The 19,956-nt window shown below is 39.9% G+C and overlaps 1 protein-coding gene across 1 annotated transcript in view; it reads right to left on the reverse strand.

The window, feature by feature from the left end:
• Window positions 1-19,956, reverse strand: part of LOC111218803 (anoctamin-1-like) — an 85,630-nt gene that overhangs the window by 44,705 nt on the left and 20,969 nt on the right. The window contains exons 3-9 of the mRNA XM_022741282.1: window positions 14,730-15,077; window positions 10,226-10,324; window positions 8,163-8,314; window positions 3,450-3,504; window positions 2,920-2,971; window positions 2,026-2,081; window positions 1,763-1,804 (exon numbers count right to left, since the gene is read on the reverse strand). Of these exons, the coding sequence (XP_022597003.1) occupies window positions 1,763-1,804; window positions 2,026-2,081; window positions 2,920-2,971; window positions 3,450-3,504; window positions 8,163-8,314; window positions 10,226-10,324; window positions 14,730-15,077 (804 nt within the window). The remainder of the gene's footprint in view (window positions 1-1,762; window positions 1,805-2,025; window positions 2,082-2,919; window positions 2,972-3,449; window positions 3,505-8,162; window positions 8,315-10,225; window positions 10,325-14,729; window positions 15,078-19,956) is intronic.

Genomic DNA, 19,956 nt, shown 5'->3' on the forward strand with positions numbered 1-19,956 from the left:
CCACAGATCTCAGTCCATTTGAACTATGGGAGATGCTGGAGTGATATGTTAGACAGTGCTCTCCTCCACCATCATCTAAACACCAAATGAGGGAATGTGTCTAAGTTTACACTGGACTGAGATACTTTATGTTGTTGTTTTCTTGTCTCTAAATCCACTGATGCAGTGTTTTCACAGTTACATTTTCTTTCTCAGTCAGCAGTGCTAGCACAGTGGTGCACAGTGAGAGCACAACAGTTAAATGGTCGCACATCCAAAAGAGGGGCTGTGGATGACAAGAATTCACTCCAATCACAACAAACCTGCAGGCTGGACAAAATATCACCATTCATCTTAGAGTCCAGCAGGGTCTTCTGTCACTGTGACACCAAGCATTGTTCTGGTCACACAGTCATAATACAATAACATTACATATATGTTGACTTATTCCCACAGGTGTAGTGTAGAACTTATTGACTACAGACATTCTGAGTTTAAAGTAATGACATTAATGATTGCTCTGTGTGCGTGCACTGTTCCACCACTGGTGGACAAAGAGCTCATAAATCACTGTGAGATGGTGCAACACTCAACACAATCACACAATCACACACTACATTCACAGCAGAGCAGCAAGCTGCAGGGTGACAAATGAAGACACAGGAGGGAGATCACAGCAGACTGAGCCCGAGAGAGAAAACAGCTTATGGAATCTCCACATTGTCATTCCTACTATATATATATATAAATATAAACTAAAGCGTTTGAGAGGCCATTGTCTTAGTGACACACAGCCTACAGTATAATTATGGAGAGTGTTTGCAGGGGAGAAGATGACTTCAGACTCAGCATGAGCTCTTGTTTTTCTCCAGTTGTCTATTTAATTTTATTCTCATATGGTCGGACGCCCAAAAACTTAAACAATCCAGAATGATATAACTAACTGAGGTATGTTTCAGTCACCTACAGATATTGAGGTACTGTGCTGCATTCAGGGAGTAGAAGAAGCCTCTCTAAACTGACTGACAATTTCACTTTCAAAATAAAACACATTTTTAGACAAAAAGAAAAATGGTGATACAGTTTGCAAGCATTTTGCTTCCTTAATTTGATCTGTTCATGAATTATTATGTCATTTTCCTGTGACAGGATGAAGGTGCAGTATTGTGTTACATAATGTGAGCTTACGATTTTTGTGTACATTTCCTGCGTTTATTGCCAAACATCATATGCACAAATTTTATTCATTTTAATATTGGCAGACCTGTACTTCCATAGTTACCATGGTGATGTGTCCTGGTCCAATATTCAAAACTAGAAACAAGCCCTCACTTACATGGACATTTCTCTACTTCTTAAAGGTGGTCTTATTGTCACAGTTATGGCTGTTCTGACTATGGGTGATGGTAACTCTGCACTCACCTCCTCTAGTGCAGAATTTTGTAAAATTCAATGCAATGCAAAATTATTTTGCCCTTAGCAAAAGAATTGGCCCCTCCAATAATAAATATATAATAATGAAAATGTGCAAAATTAGAATAAAAAATAAATAAATATAAAGGAGTGTAAAAAAAATACTCTAAATAACAAAACAACACTAAATAACTTCAGTGTTGTAAATGACCCACATTATAAGATCAGCGCTCAACAAACACATAAAGATCTTTAGGGAGGTTTTCAGCCTGTGCTTTCTTTGGGCTCATTGATGAAACAGTGTTTGTAAATGGAATGTGGGTGTTGGTGACATCTAATTCAATTTATTGATTGGTTTGACTCTACTTACCTTTCTGTCGTTAGGTTCTGCATTTGCCTCCTTGATGTCTCCCTGTAAAACACACACACACACACACACACACACACACACACACACACACACACACACACACACACACACACACACACACACACATAGTTTATGTTTCATTTTCAGTAAATACACTTTGGTCATCAAGTACGAGTGATGCTTTTAACACAAATCATGAGTGTCATCTAGTCACAGATTATGGAGTATTATTCGGGAGAGGAAGTTGTGGTGCTGACACTCACATCATGCAGAGGATAAGCACACGTGTAGACACCATTGGCTAGCAGACTGGTGATCCCTGTAAGAAGAAGACACAGCCAGGGGGATTATACTCCAGGAGGGGAAACACACACACACACACACACACACAGACAGACACACACACACACACACACACACACACACACACACACACACACACACACAGACACACACACCCTGCTGTCCTCTGTGCTAGTAATTACTCTACACTCCCATGAAACAAGGGCCCAGATGAACTGCACATTACTTGATCCTGTGTGTTACAGTCAGATACGTATCAGCTATGTGACTTCACATTGCTGAATTTTAATTATTAAGTAATTTAATAATAATGTATATTATTAAAATATGTTTAGAATTATTATATAAATAAAACATACACCACCACCCTATTATCCTATTATTCTACACTATTTCATATTATATTCTATTACATTTTATAATATGTGTAGTTATCATAATTAAAAATTTTTTGTGGTAAGAGTTTTTTTTTATTACATTGACATGACATCATATAAATTCGTATTATTATTATTTCATTATTTTTTCAATTATTTTATTTCTATTACATTCTCCCTACGATTCAATTTATATTACATTATTAATATCCACTATACTTTCCTTTTCCCCGTCACAAAAGACAGATACATTACACAGATACATACGACTACATCACATATAAACCCTGAAAAATACACACACTCACACACATATCATAGACTCATACACATCATATTCTTTTCATTTCCACGTCTCTATAAGTGTTTATTGTTTTTGTTGTTATTTACATGTCTGCCCATTATGTGTACCCTTCAGGTCACACTTGTTTTTGTTCTGCAAAGTCACAAATAAAGAACACAAAAAATGGGTCTCACCCATAGAGTATTTGGCTCTGGTGCATCTTGTCCTCTTCAGTACCTCATAGACCTGATGTCACAAACATTAAAATCTCATGATTTCAGTCTTAAAAAGGAGGATGTAGATGTTGTGTACAACATGTTGTATGCCTGTGTAATAGCACAAGTGGAATTGTGTTTAGAGTGTGTGTCCTGAGGGAGGCTGCCGGTCAGCTCAGTGTGAAACATCGAGCCCTCCACAGAGAGCTGATGAGCTGGAGCTCAGCTGGGAGCCAATGACTGCTGTGATTGAGGCGCTCCAACCAATAATGAGACGTCAATCACATTACCCACTGAACAAGCACTGCAAAGAGCTGTGTGGGTGTGTGTGTTTGTGTGTGTGTCACTGAAGCAGCTCGTGTATGATGCAGATTCAGAAAATGTGTCGTCTTCTCATGCAGAGTAACACAGAAGCAAAGTCTTATTGGAGAAGAGTGAACATCAGGCAGCTCAGCGTGCAGACAGACACTGAAGGAGGGAAACACTCAATCTACTCAACCGATACTCACTATTGAGCTCCTGGTCTTGCTGTCAAAGAACTTGTCTCTGTCAGACAGATCGAATCTGGCAACGAAAAGCACAACAGGTCTGGTTTTAGCTGCAGGAGCAGAGACAGAGTTCAGACTGATAGCAGCACATGACTTAGAAGAGACGTTGATGTTGGAAAGAAATGGATGAGACAGATCAACAACCTCCACTGAGACTCTGTGATACTGACTAATGTTGTTGATATAATTAAATGGCTTCTGCACACAATGAACTGAGGTTAAAGCTGTGCCAGACAAGATTTTATGTAAAATACACTAAATCATGTTGACACTGCCTTAAAGCCCAAATCTGAACAGTCTCAATATTTCAGGTTGCAAGAATGAGCGACACAAACAGGACCATATAACCAAGATGGGTTAGGGTGAGGATGACTACCCTACAAAGATTTATGAATGGTTTATAATTAGTTTATATACATTAGGTTCAGTTGTTAACACTTTATAAATCATAAATAAACAAGTTATAACACAGTTTTTATACAGTGATGCAGACTCACTATTTGGCAAGTTAATGCTTACTACTCATTAATCTTACTAATGACTTAATACCATTTAAAACTGGTAAAAGGAGACTTGTTGTAAAGTGTGAAACCCATTATCATTCATAAATGAGTTATAAATGTTTGTAAAAATGAGAGGCAGAAACGTGAAGATGGATAGAGGGAGAATCACAGAGAAGTGAACAGTGGGACAAAGAATGGGTGAACAGTTCACCAGGTAAAGGAAGGTTATCAACTGTGTTCTAGCTGGATGCTAAAGTCCTAAAGAACAGAGCAACCAGCAGAAAGCATCTGCATGTTAATCTGCACTGTGATAACAATCTGATCAACAGCTGTGATTAGAATTAGGACAGCTGCTGATACATGTCAAGATCAACATCACTGCCTCAGAGGATGAATCTGCTCATTTGATATATATATGCGATCTGCCATAATTTGATCTGCCAAATGAAATGTTTTGACCATTAAGATGCTGATGGTGGTTCATTGCTAGTAACTGAACAAACATGTGATGAAGAAGCAGCTACAAATGTTGATGATGGAGAAAACAAAGAAGGCTCAGTAACTAATGAGATATGAGGTTTAACAGTACAGAGACATGTGGGCTCACTATTTGGCAAGCAACATGTCACTGTTGCCCTTTTTATCTAATGTGTTATAACATCTTATAAATGATTTATAAAGTGTTAACAAGCTAATTAATAAACTAGTTATAAACCATTCATAAATCCTTTATAAGAGTAGTCTTATTGTAAAGTTTTATCCAAAGATGTTACACAACAATGTTCATGCACAAGTACAACAACATGGAGTCTAAGTCATGCAGTTACAGCACTACGGGTGAAGTCTGTGATTTCACAACAAACTGATAATGAGAGGTGGAGGAGCTTGTTTGTCAGAGTGAATAGTAAATGGACTTCACTTACATAATCGTATTGACTTTACACTATAAGCCACGTTCATCCATTCACACACTCCATGGGTTCAGTATCTTGCCCAAGAACAGTTCGACCTGGCAATTAGTCGACAACCCACTGTACCTCCTGATGTTCATATCGTATAAGGCAGGGACACGTCTTGGAACAAACAGACCCACATTTTGTCTCTCATCTCATACTGGAGGTCAGTGTTGGTGGGTGCAAAAACTGACAATGATCATGACTCTGCCCAAACCTCAATCAAATGGAATTAGTTTAACAACTTCCCTAAAGAAGGCCTCAGTTCAGACCCTGAGGTCAGTGACCTCTGTTTAAACTCTCATTAATGTCTCATTTTTCTGTTCATCAAATCTGTTTTTCTCTCTGTGCTCAGCCTACATCATGTTGGATTTGCTACCTTCTATTTTCTGAAACAATCTTGGCATCAGGAGCTAACCTATATTTGCTGCCTAATTAACTTGCATCTTAGATTAGCTTCTAGCCTAGCTTCACTTCTCTTCACCCACAGTTACTATATCATCTTTCAGAGAGAGATATGTCATAAGTTTGAAAACCTTCTTTGCTAATATACAGAAGATGTTAGGTTAAGTGGTCTACGTGTAAGGTGATGTGTGGTGTAATTAATTTGTGCTATACTGACTTAACTTATTAAAGAGGGCAGATGCTGAAGTTGTAAAAATCAAACATTTTGTTAAAAATGCCTGATAATATCGAATATCACATCATTTCCCGTCATATGCAATACTTTTCATAATATCAAAACAATTTGAAAGATAAAATACAATAATATAATTCTATTATATTGTTACAGATATCACAATTGTGATAATATTGTATATTGCGATATTTGGGCTGGACTGTATTGAGATAATACGTTTTGGATATTGCCAAATGTCCTGTGTGAATATACTAATTTGTCGGATATGTTAGCATAAATGTACATTTTCATGTGTGTGCACTGATTAACAGCACATAAAGTTAAACAATATTTTTGCTAAAGATATTAAATGAAGGTCTGAATTTAATACTTGGGTTAGGTCAGTATCAAAACACAGCTGCTAGCTTCCGTCTAACCCTCCAGCTGCATGGCCCCAACTCACCATCTGTTACCTACTTTCTGTTGTTACAGTAGCTTGACATAAATTTGACTACAAGTTGTTTATTTATGAGCTGTTGTGACTACTTTCAGAGTCTCTTCATATGAATATTGTTCTTTGAAGAAAAGCACTTGTATTTCATCCAAATGAGACTGTGTGCAGCTCCTGTCAGTCAGTTAGCGCTCGTGTAGCTGGCCCTGCTTGTTGTCTTCCTTCAGCGACAGACAACATTCATCAGAAGAGAAACCTGCAGTTCAGTTTAATCTTTTACTCAGACGAAATTACACAACTGAATTCAAGACTAAATGTAGCAGCATTAAACACAGAGTCTTATGAAGCCAGTTTAAATTAATGTACTTTATACTGTGAAATCTAGAACTACTCTTAATCTCAGGGAACAGCCCTGAGTGTTTTAGAAACTGATGAAGATTTGATGATGAAAAGATGTGGAGGGAGACTTCCTGCTAGCTGTTAGTCAGAGTTGTAAATATAGCTGCCCACTGCCCACTCTCTCCTCTATACATCCTGACGGAGGCTGGTGTTGATGCTCTGACTGCCTTTGAAACTGGTTATACTTGTTGGGATTGAACAGGAAGCATCAGTGAAGTCATGAATTCTGTCTGAAGTTTATCCAATTAGTCAGTCCAAGTGATTTATTTTGCTATTTTCAGAATCCTCCAACACAGTGTTGATCAATAAAAAATGTTAATTTATTTCTCCGTGTTTGTTCCTCTGAGAGGGAAAGCTGCGGGACAAGAAACAACAAAGAACTTGAAACATTATCACAGTCGTGTTGGAGGATTTTGTGCGACATGGCACCTTTGTGCTATTGTCTCTGCTCACTGTTGTTTAACTCCACCACTGAGATGATCTCTGCCTCGTCTGTCTCAGCTCTGATGACACCCTCTGATGAAACATTATCTGCTCAAAGCTACAGTTTTTGCATGATGTTAGCATACATGCTTGGAGAGATATTATTTCCCTATTAACATGGTTAACGTTGAATCATTTAGTCTATGTAGAGATCTGAAATGTGTGTTTCAACACATCCAGACTTTTTTAGCCAGATGGAGACAGCTGTAAACAGAGTTGTTATGACCTGGTATGTTAGCAAACAGCTGCCTATTTCCTCATCCAGCTGTTACAGATCAACATGATGATTCATGTGTTATGATGTCTGTGTCACCTGATGAATCTCAGTCCACTGTTCCCTCTCTTTTAGCTCTGTGTTTGGGCTCCACCAGCTCCTGAGGGAAATATCTGTCTCTTTAGCTGCTGAATGCTCCACTATGTACAGCTGGTCGGTAGCTTTGTCTGTTTGGTGATGAGCAGGTAGTGGACAGGAGTGAAGCTGTCCCACTGTCTGGCAGCAGAGTGAGGTCCGGAGAGCAGAACAATGACATAAAACAGACTGAAAGGCCCCATAAAGCTGAGAGGAGCTGCAGGGCTGGTGATCGTTTTTCTGTGGGGTCATCATACGAACAATCTCCTCCACATGACTCATTGTCAGTTGATCCATTGTTAACGTGAGAATATTGATTATTGCAGCTTTAAATAAGCAAACAACGAGAAACAAATAAACAAAGAATGAAAAGATGCATGTGTAAAAGTGTAGGCTCTTGGTTTAGAAATATCTGTCCACAGGTTTCTTAATTGTGCCCCTGGATCCATAACATCAATGACTTGGTTTCAAATGAAAAGCATCACACAATGAAAGCAGCACGCTGTAAAGTGTCCAGCTGCTGCACTGCCCTGATAGTGCAATTCTGCCTTTTTCTTCTCGTCAAGTAAGTCTATCTGTATATCTCGACAATCATTCATCCAATCACCATCAAGCTATTGTATCTTGCTGAGGACCTTGACGAAGTGCAGTGTCGACTGTAAAGTTTTTTTGGATGAGGACTTCTCGAGAACGTTTCAAATATATCTTTTCTACATTTTAAAGGTTTCTCAAGAGCCGCTCATCCAAAACACCTCACACTCAGTGAAACCAACATATCTTCACATAAGCTCCTTAAAAAGCTTTTACTGGTTACCTCAGTGACCAGTGGACTGAAATACAAATGTAAGACTGTGTTTGCTGCTCAGAGAGATCTCCATTCTTCTGGTAATAACTGAAAGGAAAAGGTTTTGACTCACAGATGCTGCTTCTCCCTGGAGAAAGGATGAGAGAGGGATTTGACGCTGTCTGGTCTGTTGGCATCCACCTTTGGATGGAGCGGAGCTGTGACTTTGTGAATGAACAGTCGGATCTTCTCCACGACATTGCTGCCTTGTTTCACATCATACACCTGCAGAGGAAGTTAAACAAGTGAGGCAATGAGATTAGGATTTCTTCTTCAAGAGCCAAAGTTGGAATGTCCTGTTATCTGACATAATAACAGCTGAACAGAGCCGAAGTGATCTATCCATTGTTTCTATGAGGTTCTATGTTCTAGAGCTCAGCAGGATTTGAACAGGCAGGATTCTCTTCTGTGTCTGTATTTATATGTTTGATTAGACTGATCTGATGCATCTAAAGCAACAGACTGTAGCTTTGCCCTGGTCAGATTAATAGAAAGGCCGACACATAAAATAGTATCATCTGCAAAAAATATGTACCTTTCAGTGATGAATGGTAGAAATGATATTATTTATGTATATGGTGAATAGTAGAGGACAGAAACTAGAACCTTTCAGGACACCTGTACTAACTTTAAGAGCATTGACATGGACAGACTAGAAACTGCTTCATCTCTACCCAAAAGAAAAGCCTTCAAACTGGTTCATGTTCTGGTGACCCGGTCTTAGGCTCTGGTGGCATAGTCTGAATCCTAACTGCTGAGGTTGTAATATATTATTTGTTCACTAGGGACTCCAGGATTCAAACAGTGTGGTTGGAGGTTTTGGACTGAGTCAGCTGATGTTTTGTGTTTTGTACCAGTATCCAATACATCTACATTTGACCAGTGGTCATGTTAATTCAGTCATTGACTAAATTGTTTTAACAATGAAGGAAAAATCTGAAGGTTGTCTGTCATTTGGACACATTAGAGCAGAGTTGGATGACAGGTTGAATTCAGGTTACAACTAGGGTCGCCCCCCCGTCCCAGTTTTCCCAGGAGTGTTCTCTTTTTTGAGCAACTGTCCCAGAAAGTTAATATCCTAGTTTTTGAGAAAATGCACTTCTAAGTTAAATTTAATTTCTTTTTCTTTTCTATTTTCTTGCTGGTTATGTCCAATCCTGTGTCTGTAAACATATAAAAAAACAAAATAGTGACCATGCCTATACTTTTATTTGATTGGTAGCAGAAATATGAAAGTTTACCTTATTACATAGCAACTGACATGCAAATTAACATCCATGACCCCACCTTGAATTCAGGCAGAGAGGATTGAGACGGTTGGTAGCAAGAGCGTTAATAAAACAAAAAACAAAAAAAACAAGGTGTGGTTAAATGGGGGGAGAGATGGACGAGATGTCACAACAGCCCCCACCCCCACCCCACCCCGTGTTCCAGTTTTTCACACATCGCAGGTGGCAACCCCTGGCTACAGGTCCATAGAGTTCCATTTAATTTCTTGTAAACAGTTTGCTCATATACTGCTCAAACAAAATGACGTAACAACATCATCCAGGAACTGCCTACACATTCTGGCCACATGAGGCCGGGCAGTGTCCTGCACCAGGAGGAACCCAGGGCCACTGCACCAGCGTAAGGTCTGACAGTCACTCTGAGGATTTCATCCCGGTACCTAACAGCAGTCAGGGTACCACTGGCTCTGACATGGAGGTCTGTGCAACCCTACAAGGATCTGCCTCCCCAGACCATCACTGACCCACCGCCAAAAGGCTCACGCTGGATGATGTTACAGGCAGCATAACGTTCACCACGTTCATAACGTTCAATGTTCTGTCTCGTTATCATTAAACATGAAAATTAAAATGACAGGTAATAATAGATAATGAGGGAATTTTTGTAAAGTAGACTGTGGTGAGGTTTGTACTCCACAGTCCTCCCTATCAGGCCTACAAAAGCTGTCACCACAAAATGGCCCCATTAGGGTGTTACAACACTACATGAATGCAAAGGACAGAGCAAGAGGAAACCTCTTCACACTTTTCACCACGGTAGACTGCAGCTCTGAGAGCTGTGCAGGCACTCAGCCTCAGGGAAGCAGTCCATGCTGACGAGTGGAGTCGACACTGATGGGTGGAGTACCTTCTTTGTTGGCATTTTGAGCTTCATGAACTCAGCCTCTCGACACAGGACGTTCCAGGGAGCATGGATCTTCAAGAAGCCGATTCCAGGGATCTTATTCTGAAACACAACCAGAGTTGCGATATTTAAATACTGAACACACTGCAGGAACATGGGGCAGCTCAAAATGTCTGAACCACCACTGTAAACAGTCACAAACTCATATCTTCATCGCATATGAGATTATCTCTGCAGCCTCTACGCTTATGTAAAACCTCCTTCACTGCCAGACTCACTTCACACAGTTCAGTACACTGACCTGTCTGGATATAGGAATACATAACATCCAACTCAAAGTAGCTGACTAAGAGCACTGTGTATATCACACCATGTATTCAAAGGTAAAATGTTCAAACGCTTTGTTGTCCTCCTGATGAGAAGCAGTGGATGATACATTGTAAACTGCTGCAGCAGGAACTAGATGCAGCAAAGATACGGACATACATAGATATAAGAAAAGGTGTGGTTTCATCTGTGCATGTACTGTAAATAGGAGAAGAAACTTTCACCCAGCATCACAGTTTAATTTGAATATATGGTGGCTTGAGTGTGCCAGGATTTCAGGTCAATTCTAATTGATTAGTTACTTTGATACATTTAGAAAACTACCCATGAATTCATTAGTAGAAATGCATTTTAACTATTTCTTGGAGGAAAAGTACGTCCAGGTTTTATTAAATGGATCTGCAGCAAATCATTTTGCTGACTAATGAGAACTCCTGTCATTGATCTGCTCCTTTCAGTCAATACTGGAGGAAAATGACTGCGTGTGTTTGTGTCTGTGTAACTGTGCAGTCTTGATGAATGAGAACATGGGGATCAGATGGAGAACAAAACAATATATTGTAAGGATTTAAAAACCTAAATGAAACATTAGCTTATTGTATAAACATTACAGGCAATGTAAATTCAAGATGTTTTATTATCTGTCTATTTTGTAATTTATTGTTTATTTTATTGTTATTAAGAAGAAAGAAGTGGAATTAACATTTCTAACTTTTACTGAACGTCATTAACTAAATCTATGAATCTGTGCTGGAGGAAAACAAATTAGGGACAAGACCGATCACTTCTTCTGTTGTTGGTCATTAGTTGTTCTGGGTTCATTCTGCTGATTTCCTCAGTAATTAGTCCTGTGTTGAATAAAATTTTGAGTGAAGGCCAGTTCATGGTTTCTGGGTGGATCTGTGAGATGTAAACTTCGTCATCTGCCTAAGCCTACGTCCACACTACTACATTTTAGTTTTTAAAACTCATCTCTCATCTCGTCTCTCTAATCAGAGACTTCCAGAAACTCTGCTGAACCTGTTTTATTTTGAAAACTCTGGGGTTGTGTTGTATCTGAATGGACAGAAACTGAGACCTCTGGAAACGATGACACCCACGGTCTCTCCTGATTGGCTCTCATCAGCCTTGTCTACCTGTGGTGAATACAACATGATAATGAATTGCAGTGTTACTGACCTTGCTGTTTGTGCTAGCAGCTGTTGTTCAGTTACATTCTCTATTTTAATACTACAGCTGTCTGTAACTAACTACTTGCAGAGTAGACAATCTACTTCCTGTTTCCACCAGCTCACACATGCCCGGTGTATCTGAATGGTCATGTGATGTGTTTTAAGGTGTGTTAGTCTGGATGGAGATCGGTCTGATATGGAGCTAAAAGAGTCGTCTTGATGGAGATCATTTTAGTTTTAAAATGAAAAGGTATCAATGTGGACACAGCCCGACTCTATCTGGACGTACACCTGCAGTTCAAAGTTTGAGACCATGTAGACTGTCCTCACTGACTGCACATATGTCAGAAAAGTGAAGGGCACTCTCACTTTGTGATGTGTATGTATGTACTGTATTCCTCAGCCTTGGATCTGTCGCACATACTGTTTCTTTTTCCTTTCTCATTTTGTTCAGCTAAATACAACAAAGAAAGGAGGTCAGCATCAAGCTTTCTACTGTGCAGGCAAAGAACATGTCTGAGTTCACATTTCTCTGATTGTTGTATGTATAGAAACACGTTTACATCTGCTTTGTCCGGTGACCAAAGATTCACCGTAGTATCTGCAGTTACACAACAAAGACTGACACCCTGACCATGACAACGACTGTCTAAATAAAGAGTTCATGTTCACACCTCCCTGCTTTTTGTTTCCTGTGGTAGGTGCTCATGTTGTTTGTGATAAAAGCCTTTCTCAGAACAGATTAAGAATCAATCTGCTTCATGCAAAGAATGAATGTATCTCCATCTTTTCTACAGGAAAGAGAAAAGATCTAATGAAAACAAACGTCTGTGTGTCCGTGGGTTCACTCACATAACACACAGCAGTGACATGAGAGCTACCAGGACCAGGCTCGAGCAAACATCTATGTTTAGATGAGATAAGACAGAGAAATAAACTGAATGATATCAAAAAGATGCTCTGGAGTCAGTTCAGAGATGCGGGTCAGGTGACTGATAACCAACTGAAATCAGTCAGCTGGTTTGTTTTAATGAACTCTGAACACATTGGATGTTAATTTCATTACATTATTAAAATGTAACCACAACATCTACCCACAGAGACCGTTTTGAGACCACTATTAACTGGAGTCAAGAATCCTGTCTTCATAACAGTGAGAGCTGAATGTGAAAGCTGAATGTGTGTACCTGCAAAAATATTAACATTCAAATCTGTTCAGTAAATAATATTAATAACCTGACATGAGGAGACATTTTTAATTAATAGCTTTGTACTGAGTTCAATATGGGAATGATATTGAATTATCTGCAGTATCTGACCTGGTATAAGAGCATGACCCTGATAAAAACAGTGGTCACTGGTCCACTTGATTCCTGGTAGTAGTAGTAGTAGTAGTAGTACCAGACCAGTTTAATAGTCTATTATATTATTAATGGTCTTATTCTGTCGCCGTGTGTCAGAATGTGTAATACCTAAACACATGAGTTGACTCCTGCATCTCTATGTTGTTATAGACGATATATATAAATAGGTGAGATGATGAGTGGATTTTGGGTGTGTTGGGATCAGGTCTGATTGTCCTCAGATCCCTTTTGGTCCCTTTTGGATCTGGTGTCTCCGGCCCTGTTCGCGACTGGCATTAATATGCATCTCCAGTGACCACTTGTGTTCAGATCTCACTTCCTTGTTCTATATGCAAATGAGCAGGTATGAGTTGTTGTTTTTAGCCAATGTGACAGACTGGTTTGTTGTTAATGTGTGTATGTGAGAGGTAGAGAGAGAGAGAGAGTGCGAGAGCGGCACAGAGGGGTTGGGCGACTCATTGCTCTGCTCACAGCTCTACAGTGAAATAAAGTTTTATCCATTTGAAATAGTAAAATATTTTGGGATGATTATAAACTGTGTTGGGACTGTGGCAGAGGACATCAGTAGAGTAGAGGTCCTTCAATGTACCCTTCATTTACAAAGGCTAACACTCCATGTATCCAACGTAAACTCAGACACATGGAATAAGCTACAGAGCACTTTAAAAATGAATAGTTTGATATGCCATCCACATTTTAGAAATAAGATTTTAAACCTTTCCTTGTGTGTTATTCTGATTACAATTTTGTAATTGTATTGTTTATTATTTAAAATGAATTGATTTGATTTGATTTGATTTGATTTGATTTAATCTGATTTAATCTAATTCAATTTAATTTAATTTAATTTAATTTAATTTAATTTAATTTAATTTAATTTGATTTGATTTGATTTGATTTGATTTGATTTGATTTGATTTGATTTGATTTGATTGACTTTATTGTCCATTTCAGTGGAAATATGTCTTTGGCCTCTCCCAAAGGAGGTGCAATAAAAATACTTGTTTGTTTAATTGTTTGTTGTATTGTAAATTCTTTTTTGACTATCTGCTCATGAATTGTTTTTATCATGTTTTTATGTACGTTCAGGTCTCTCTTGAAGATGAGATTTCTATCTCAATGGGACTCACCTCAATAAATAAAAGTTAAATAAATAAAAACGTAGTCCTAAACACACCTATCTTCATACCACTGCCACCTCTCACCCTTGTGTATTTAAAGAAGAGGACAGATCTGCTGATTCAGGCCCCACAGGTCTCACTAAGGAACAATAGAAGAGTTAAGTCAATGCTGGATCAGTGATCTGTTCTGACTCTGATCCTGAATGTGCTTGAAGCCTGAGCTCATAAATAAAAGATGACAACGGTCAATTTCCAGCAAACAGCAGCTCGTCTGTAGAGCAGGGTAATCAGGGAAACTAATTGCACTGACAACAGCTGATGTATTGATCCACTCAGCAGCTGAAGTAATAGAGGTGAACTCAGAAATATTGTGACCAGAGGAGAACAAGATATGGAAATGGAATTCAGACCCAGATCCCAGGAGAGCCAGGACTGTAAGGGTCCACACATCAATCACATCCCCTGAACCTGCCCTGTCGACACACCATCACATTCATCTGTACACACCTCCCCCCTTTCTCACCCCTTCATCCTTTTCCAGCTCCAGCCCCGTCTCCAGGAGGTTTTCCTCAAACTCTTCCCGCCGAAAGCGCTTGTCATCCTCGTGGTAGTCCGTCCGCTGCTCCTGGGCGGCGATCTCCGGGTCTTCCTTCGGTTGCAGTGGCGCTCGGCTGCTCCTCATGCTCAGGCTGCGGCGAAGCCGTCGGATGAAGTTGTTGTCGGCGAACCTGGATGAGCGGCGCCGGACACTGGTGGGCTTCTGGATGTGGTAGGCCAGCACGTAGTCCACCCGCCGGCGCCCATCAGAGAAGTATGGGCCTACTCGTGGATACAGCGGCGAGACGTCGTCTGCATAGAGGTTCTTCATTGGCTGGAAGCAAGAAAAGAGCGACAATAAGGATAAGGTTGACCAAATACTGTTCAACAGTCTTTGTGTTTTTACTGTCAGTGGTGAGATGGCTCAGTTTTATTATACACACACACACACCCACACACACACACACACACACACACACACACACACACACACACACACACACACACACACACATAGTCTGTAATCCTGCTCTGACCTGCTTCCCTCAGATATATTACAGTCAGGCAGAACTACTGTTGCCTATTGGGAACAGATGCAAAATATATTTAGAAACTGGTAAAGTCATCTGAACACCTGTAATTGTTTTTGTGACAAAGCCAGGGGAAGTTTGATTTGGTTCAAGACAACTGCACGAGGCAGCATGGGATTACTTTCATAATATTTAACTACACTTTAATTCTTCTGTAGCCTGAAAACTCCAGATGTGACGTGTTTGAGAGCATACAGAATCAAGACTAAATCTTTTTATGTATTATTTATTACAAATTTAAATAAACTTTAATTGACAGTGAAGGAACGACACATAAACTGATTCAAATCCTGAATGATGACTTTACATTTTTTTCAGTGAGAAGACGTCAGAGAAAAAAAGAAAATAGGTTTGGGCCTATTGTACATTGTACCTGTACTTTGGTATGTGACAAAACACCTGAAACCTGAAATACAACCTGACTGCTTAAATCCTGATTTTATAACTGAGACATTGTCTGAAAAATTCACCAAACACATAAATGAAGGGCAAAGACTGAGCTGTAATTTCCGCTGTACTTACTGTAACATGATCACTCAGAGAGAAAGTTAGAAGAGACAGACTATCTTTTTTTTTTTAAGTTATTTTTTTCAGGCTTTTGCCTTTATGACAGTCATAGTGTGAAAGAGAGAAAGAGAGAGAGAGAGGTAGTTATTATTTACTTCAGTTCTCGAACGTAACAGACTTTTATTAGAGGCAGGTCTTTATGTCTGACTCCTTCTGTTTGATATGTAGAGTTGGTCATAGTCGTTAGTACGAAGCCTCGTTACCGATGACTTCTCTCTCTCCCTCTCTCCTGCTCTCTCTCTCTCTGCTCGGTGTGTCTTATGTTTAGTTATTCCTCTGCCTCCTTTAGTAATAATGATACGTGGAATGAAAGTAGTTTATTTGCTGTAATGGAGGCGAGGCTCAGTGTAGTGGAAGCGCTCCTCGCAGCTGGGAAATGAGAGCGGCTCAGCACTCCACTGAGCATGGGTGGAAGTACCATCAATCAGTCAGTCAGTCAGGTAGTCAGTCAGTCAGTCAGTCAGTCCAGATTATAGGGCTGGCCCCACTGTTGCAGTCCAGCCCCCTAGTGTTTATGATACTGTTGTATACTGTGATATTTGGGCTGGACAGTATTGAGATATTAAGTTTCAACCTAGCCTGAAATAAATAAAAGAAATCTATGATGTGAACCAACCAAATGTGGGAACAGGAACACACCTTGATCTCCACTGTCAAAGTCTTGCAGTATGTAAGAGCACCATGCCCCCCAGTCTCCACGCTAAGACCTCTGTGACACAAGATTAGGGCATTTTCCTTCACAGCATATGTAGTAAATCCATTAGTAGATTATAAACTTATAGGACATGTTTGAACATTTGCATCTATTGTAGTGTTAGAGGACAGCACTGGTGTTCATAAAGAAATTTAGGGGTTATATCAAATATAAAACTGTCTCCATAAATTAAACTAAAATAAATACTAAAAATAAATTAATCTAAAACAGCAAATAAGTTCTGACAGAAACATCATACTGATCATCTTTTCTATTCATGTAATGAGGATGTGTTGTTAATTTATGTATTGGACAACATGTAAACATGTTGATACAAAAATATTTACCATGATATCTGATCTCACACAACTATCTCCACTTGTAGTGACTCCACATCATTAAACTGTTTCCTTGTTCTGTTCAGACTCTCACAGATCCTGGTTCAGGTTAAAGATCTTGGTCTGGTTTAATACAGAAACAGTTCAGCCTGTTTATTTACATTAACTTGTGAAACTATGTTCCTCTGGAAAGAACATGAAAACACAAACAGAGATGGAGACATATGAGAGCAGTGGGTTGGTGGGTGGGGGGGCAGATAACATACTTCATGGTATTCATTTTCTGCAGTAGATTTACATCATGGTTCACTGGACTAATGCACTCCTGGGCACCATATACTTTCACACTAGCAATGTTAGACTGTTTACTGTCCCCAGAGACGCTCGTGGAGGAGGTCAGCAGAGACAACACAGTGTCCATCGTACACAACATCATGTTCAACAAGGAGCAACATGCAACAAACAGTGCTTCTGCAGCTGGATCATGAAATATTGACGGTATACAGCAAGTAGTATGTACAGGGTGATATGCATCCTGCACGGTCTATTTATGTTTCACACTTCACAGCTGCATCAACTGAAGGGTCTTCTTGTCCTCGTACCTCTGTGGATTAGCCCACAATGTAATGATACGTAGGATTCCTGCACAAATGTCACTTCATACTGTATGTATGTCTAGTGCATTGTGCCTTGTAAAAAACGGTGCACCTAGAAAGTATTTCTGTAGTATACACACATGCCCTCAACCTACAGTTTACAGTTCAAGGACAAGGCTGATGACAATTTGTATTTTTCTTTTTATTATCAGTTCCCATGCATGAAAAGACCAAAATAACACTGAATATCTCCTACTAACCAGTATTGTGTGTGTATCAAAGCCTGACATATCTGATTCCTCTGAGCCATAGAGCTCCATTGTTTCCAAAAACCATTAAAAGGTTGTATATTGTATAAAGGTAGATGTCCATGTCATGTCTGATTATAAAGCAGGTCTAGGTTCTATACTAATACTATGAAAGTATCAAAGCGCTCAGTCCACAGAGAAATACACACAGCCTGTATTCAGACTCTGAGCCTTAAAACCAGCCGTCAGGACTTCTGGAACTTTTTGATGTCACAACAAATCAGTCACCGCCCTCAGCCACGCCCTAAGTGCTGCCCACCTGGTCCCATTCTCTGAGTGTTTACCTGAAATCTGCTGTATTTTTATTTGATCACTCAGGAAACAGTCAGCCAATCATAGACTGTGAATAAAGGTGGACGTAGCCTCCGTGACATCACCCACAGGTTTCTGAAGAGCGGTTTCATCGCCATCTTGCCAGTACCTTACTCCGCCCCTAACTCCCAGCTATTCCAAAAATGGGCAAAAAGGAGGGTGTGTGAGGGGGTGTCGAGCTGAGACTTTGTTGCATGTCGGCTTTTGGCAAGAATACGGTGACCTGACTATGAGTACTATCAGTGAATGGAGCGACAAGAACTGCCTCCTTCTGAACACCACTGAGACCAAGGAATATCTATCTATCTATCTCTCTATCTATCTATCTCTCTATCTATCTATCTCTCTATCTATCTATCTCTCTATCTATCTATCTCTCTATCTATCTATCTCTCTATCTATCTATCTATCTGTCTGTCTATCTGTCTGTCTGAGGCCACGCCCTCAATTATACATAACTTTAGTCCTAATCAAAATGTAAACAGTTGTCATGAAGGAGGAAATTAGCTCTAGAGACCAAAACAGTTTTTGTACCAGGCTGTAAACATGTTTATTTCTGCTGTAAAGTTGGACGTCTTAACATAGTAGTCTATGGGGATTGACTCACTGTTGGGGCCAGACTCTAGTGGTCACTAGAGGAACTGCAGCTTTTGGTTCTTCAGTGTTCTTCATTTTTCAGCCTTGGAGGTTGCCGCTTGCAGCCAATCAGAAGAGAGGCTCAGAGGCTCCTCTCTTCTGTTTGGCTCACTGACCTGTTGTTACTAGAGCTCCAGAGAGAAGCCTGAGAGAGGAGATGTAAAAATACACTGTGATGGTTTTTGGTTTCTAAAACCACAAATATATCTTCTTATGGATCTGAATCTGAGGTTATCTGTCTGGATAGTTTAGTTACCTTTTTGTTTCTCCTAGTGTTCTTTGTCTTGTACTTCCTGTTTTATTTTGATACTCACCTCTTGTCGCCTTTCAGGTCCTTTACTTCCTGCCCTCATGTGTTTCCCTCCTGTGTGATTACCTGCCCTGCACTATTGTGTTGCAGCTGTGTCTCATTGTCTCCCCTCCTCCTGAGTATATAGTCTTAGTGTCCCCTTCCCTCTGTGCCAGCTCGTCTTGTTCACTCGTGACAGCGTTCCAGCATTTTTCCTTGTGAGTTTCTAGAGCCAGTAGTTTCCTGACCTGTTTTTGCCTTTTGCCTGCTGATTTGGACACTGTTGCCCTTCTGACTGATCACCTGTGTACCGACCTCATTCTGATTAAAAGGACTGATTTTTGAACTGAGTCTGTGTCTGCATTTGAGTCCAAGCCTGTGGTTCAGCATTGACCGTTATCTGGATGCTGTGTGAAGAACATGCTGATAACACAGAGTGAACTCTACCACTAATCACAGCTGAAACATCATGTAGAAGAATTTCACCAGAATTCAATTAGTATTGATTAATTAGTATAGGCTGTGGAGAAAGACCTGAAATATGGACCACACTGGAGCACAACCAGCAGTGGTCACTATTTATTTTCTCGTGATCTGAGTGTAAAATGTCCTCTGTCTGACCTCCAGTCTGATCCATCTGATTACAGCTGAGTGTAGTACACTGCCACTAGAGTAACCAAACTCCAGGCTATTTCTAGACCTGTGTGTGTGTGTGTGTGTGTGTGTGTGTGTGTGTGTGTGTGTGTGTGTGTGTGTGTTTCTGTTTAACTCTGGGTGCATTTTTCACCAGAGCCCTTCTGTTGAGCTTTACATCATTGCTCAGTGTGTGGTGGTGTGTGTGTGTATGTGTGTGTGTTGGCTGGCTGAGGTTGCAGTGACACAC

This window comes from Seriola dumerili, unplaced genomic scaffold (genome assembly GCF_002260705.1).
Source record: "Seriola dumerili isolate Sdu_G_001 unplaced genomic scaffold, Sdu_1.0 BDQW01000003.1, whole genome shotgun sequence".
NCBI lineage: Eukaryota > Metazoa > Chordata > Actinopteri > Carangiformes > Carangidae > Seriola > Seriola dumerili.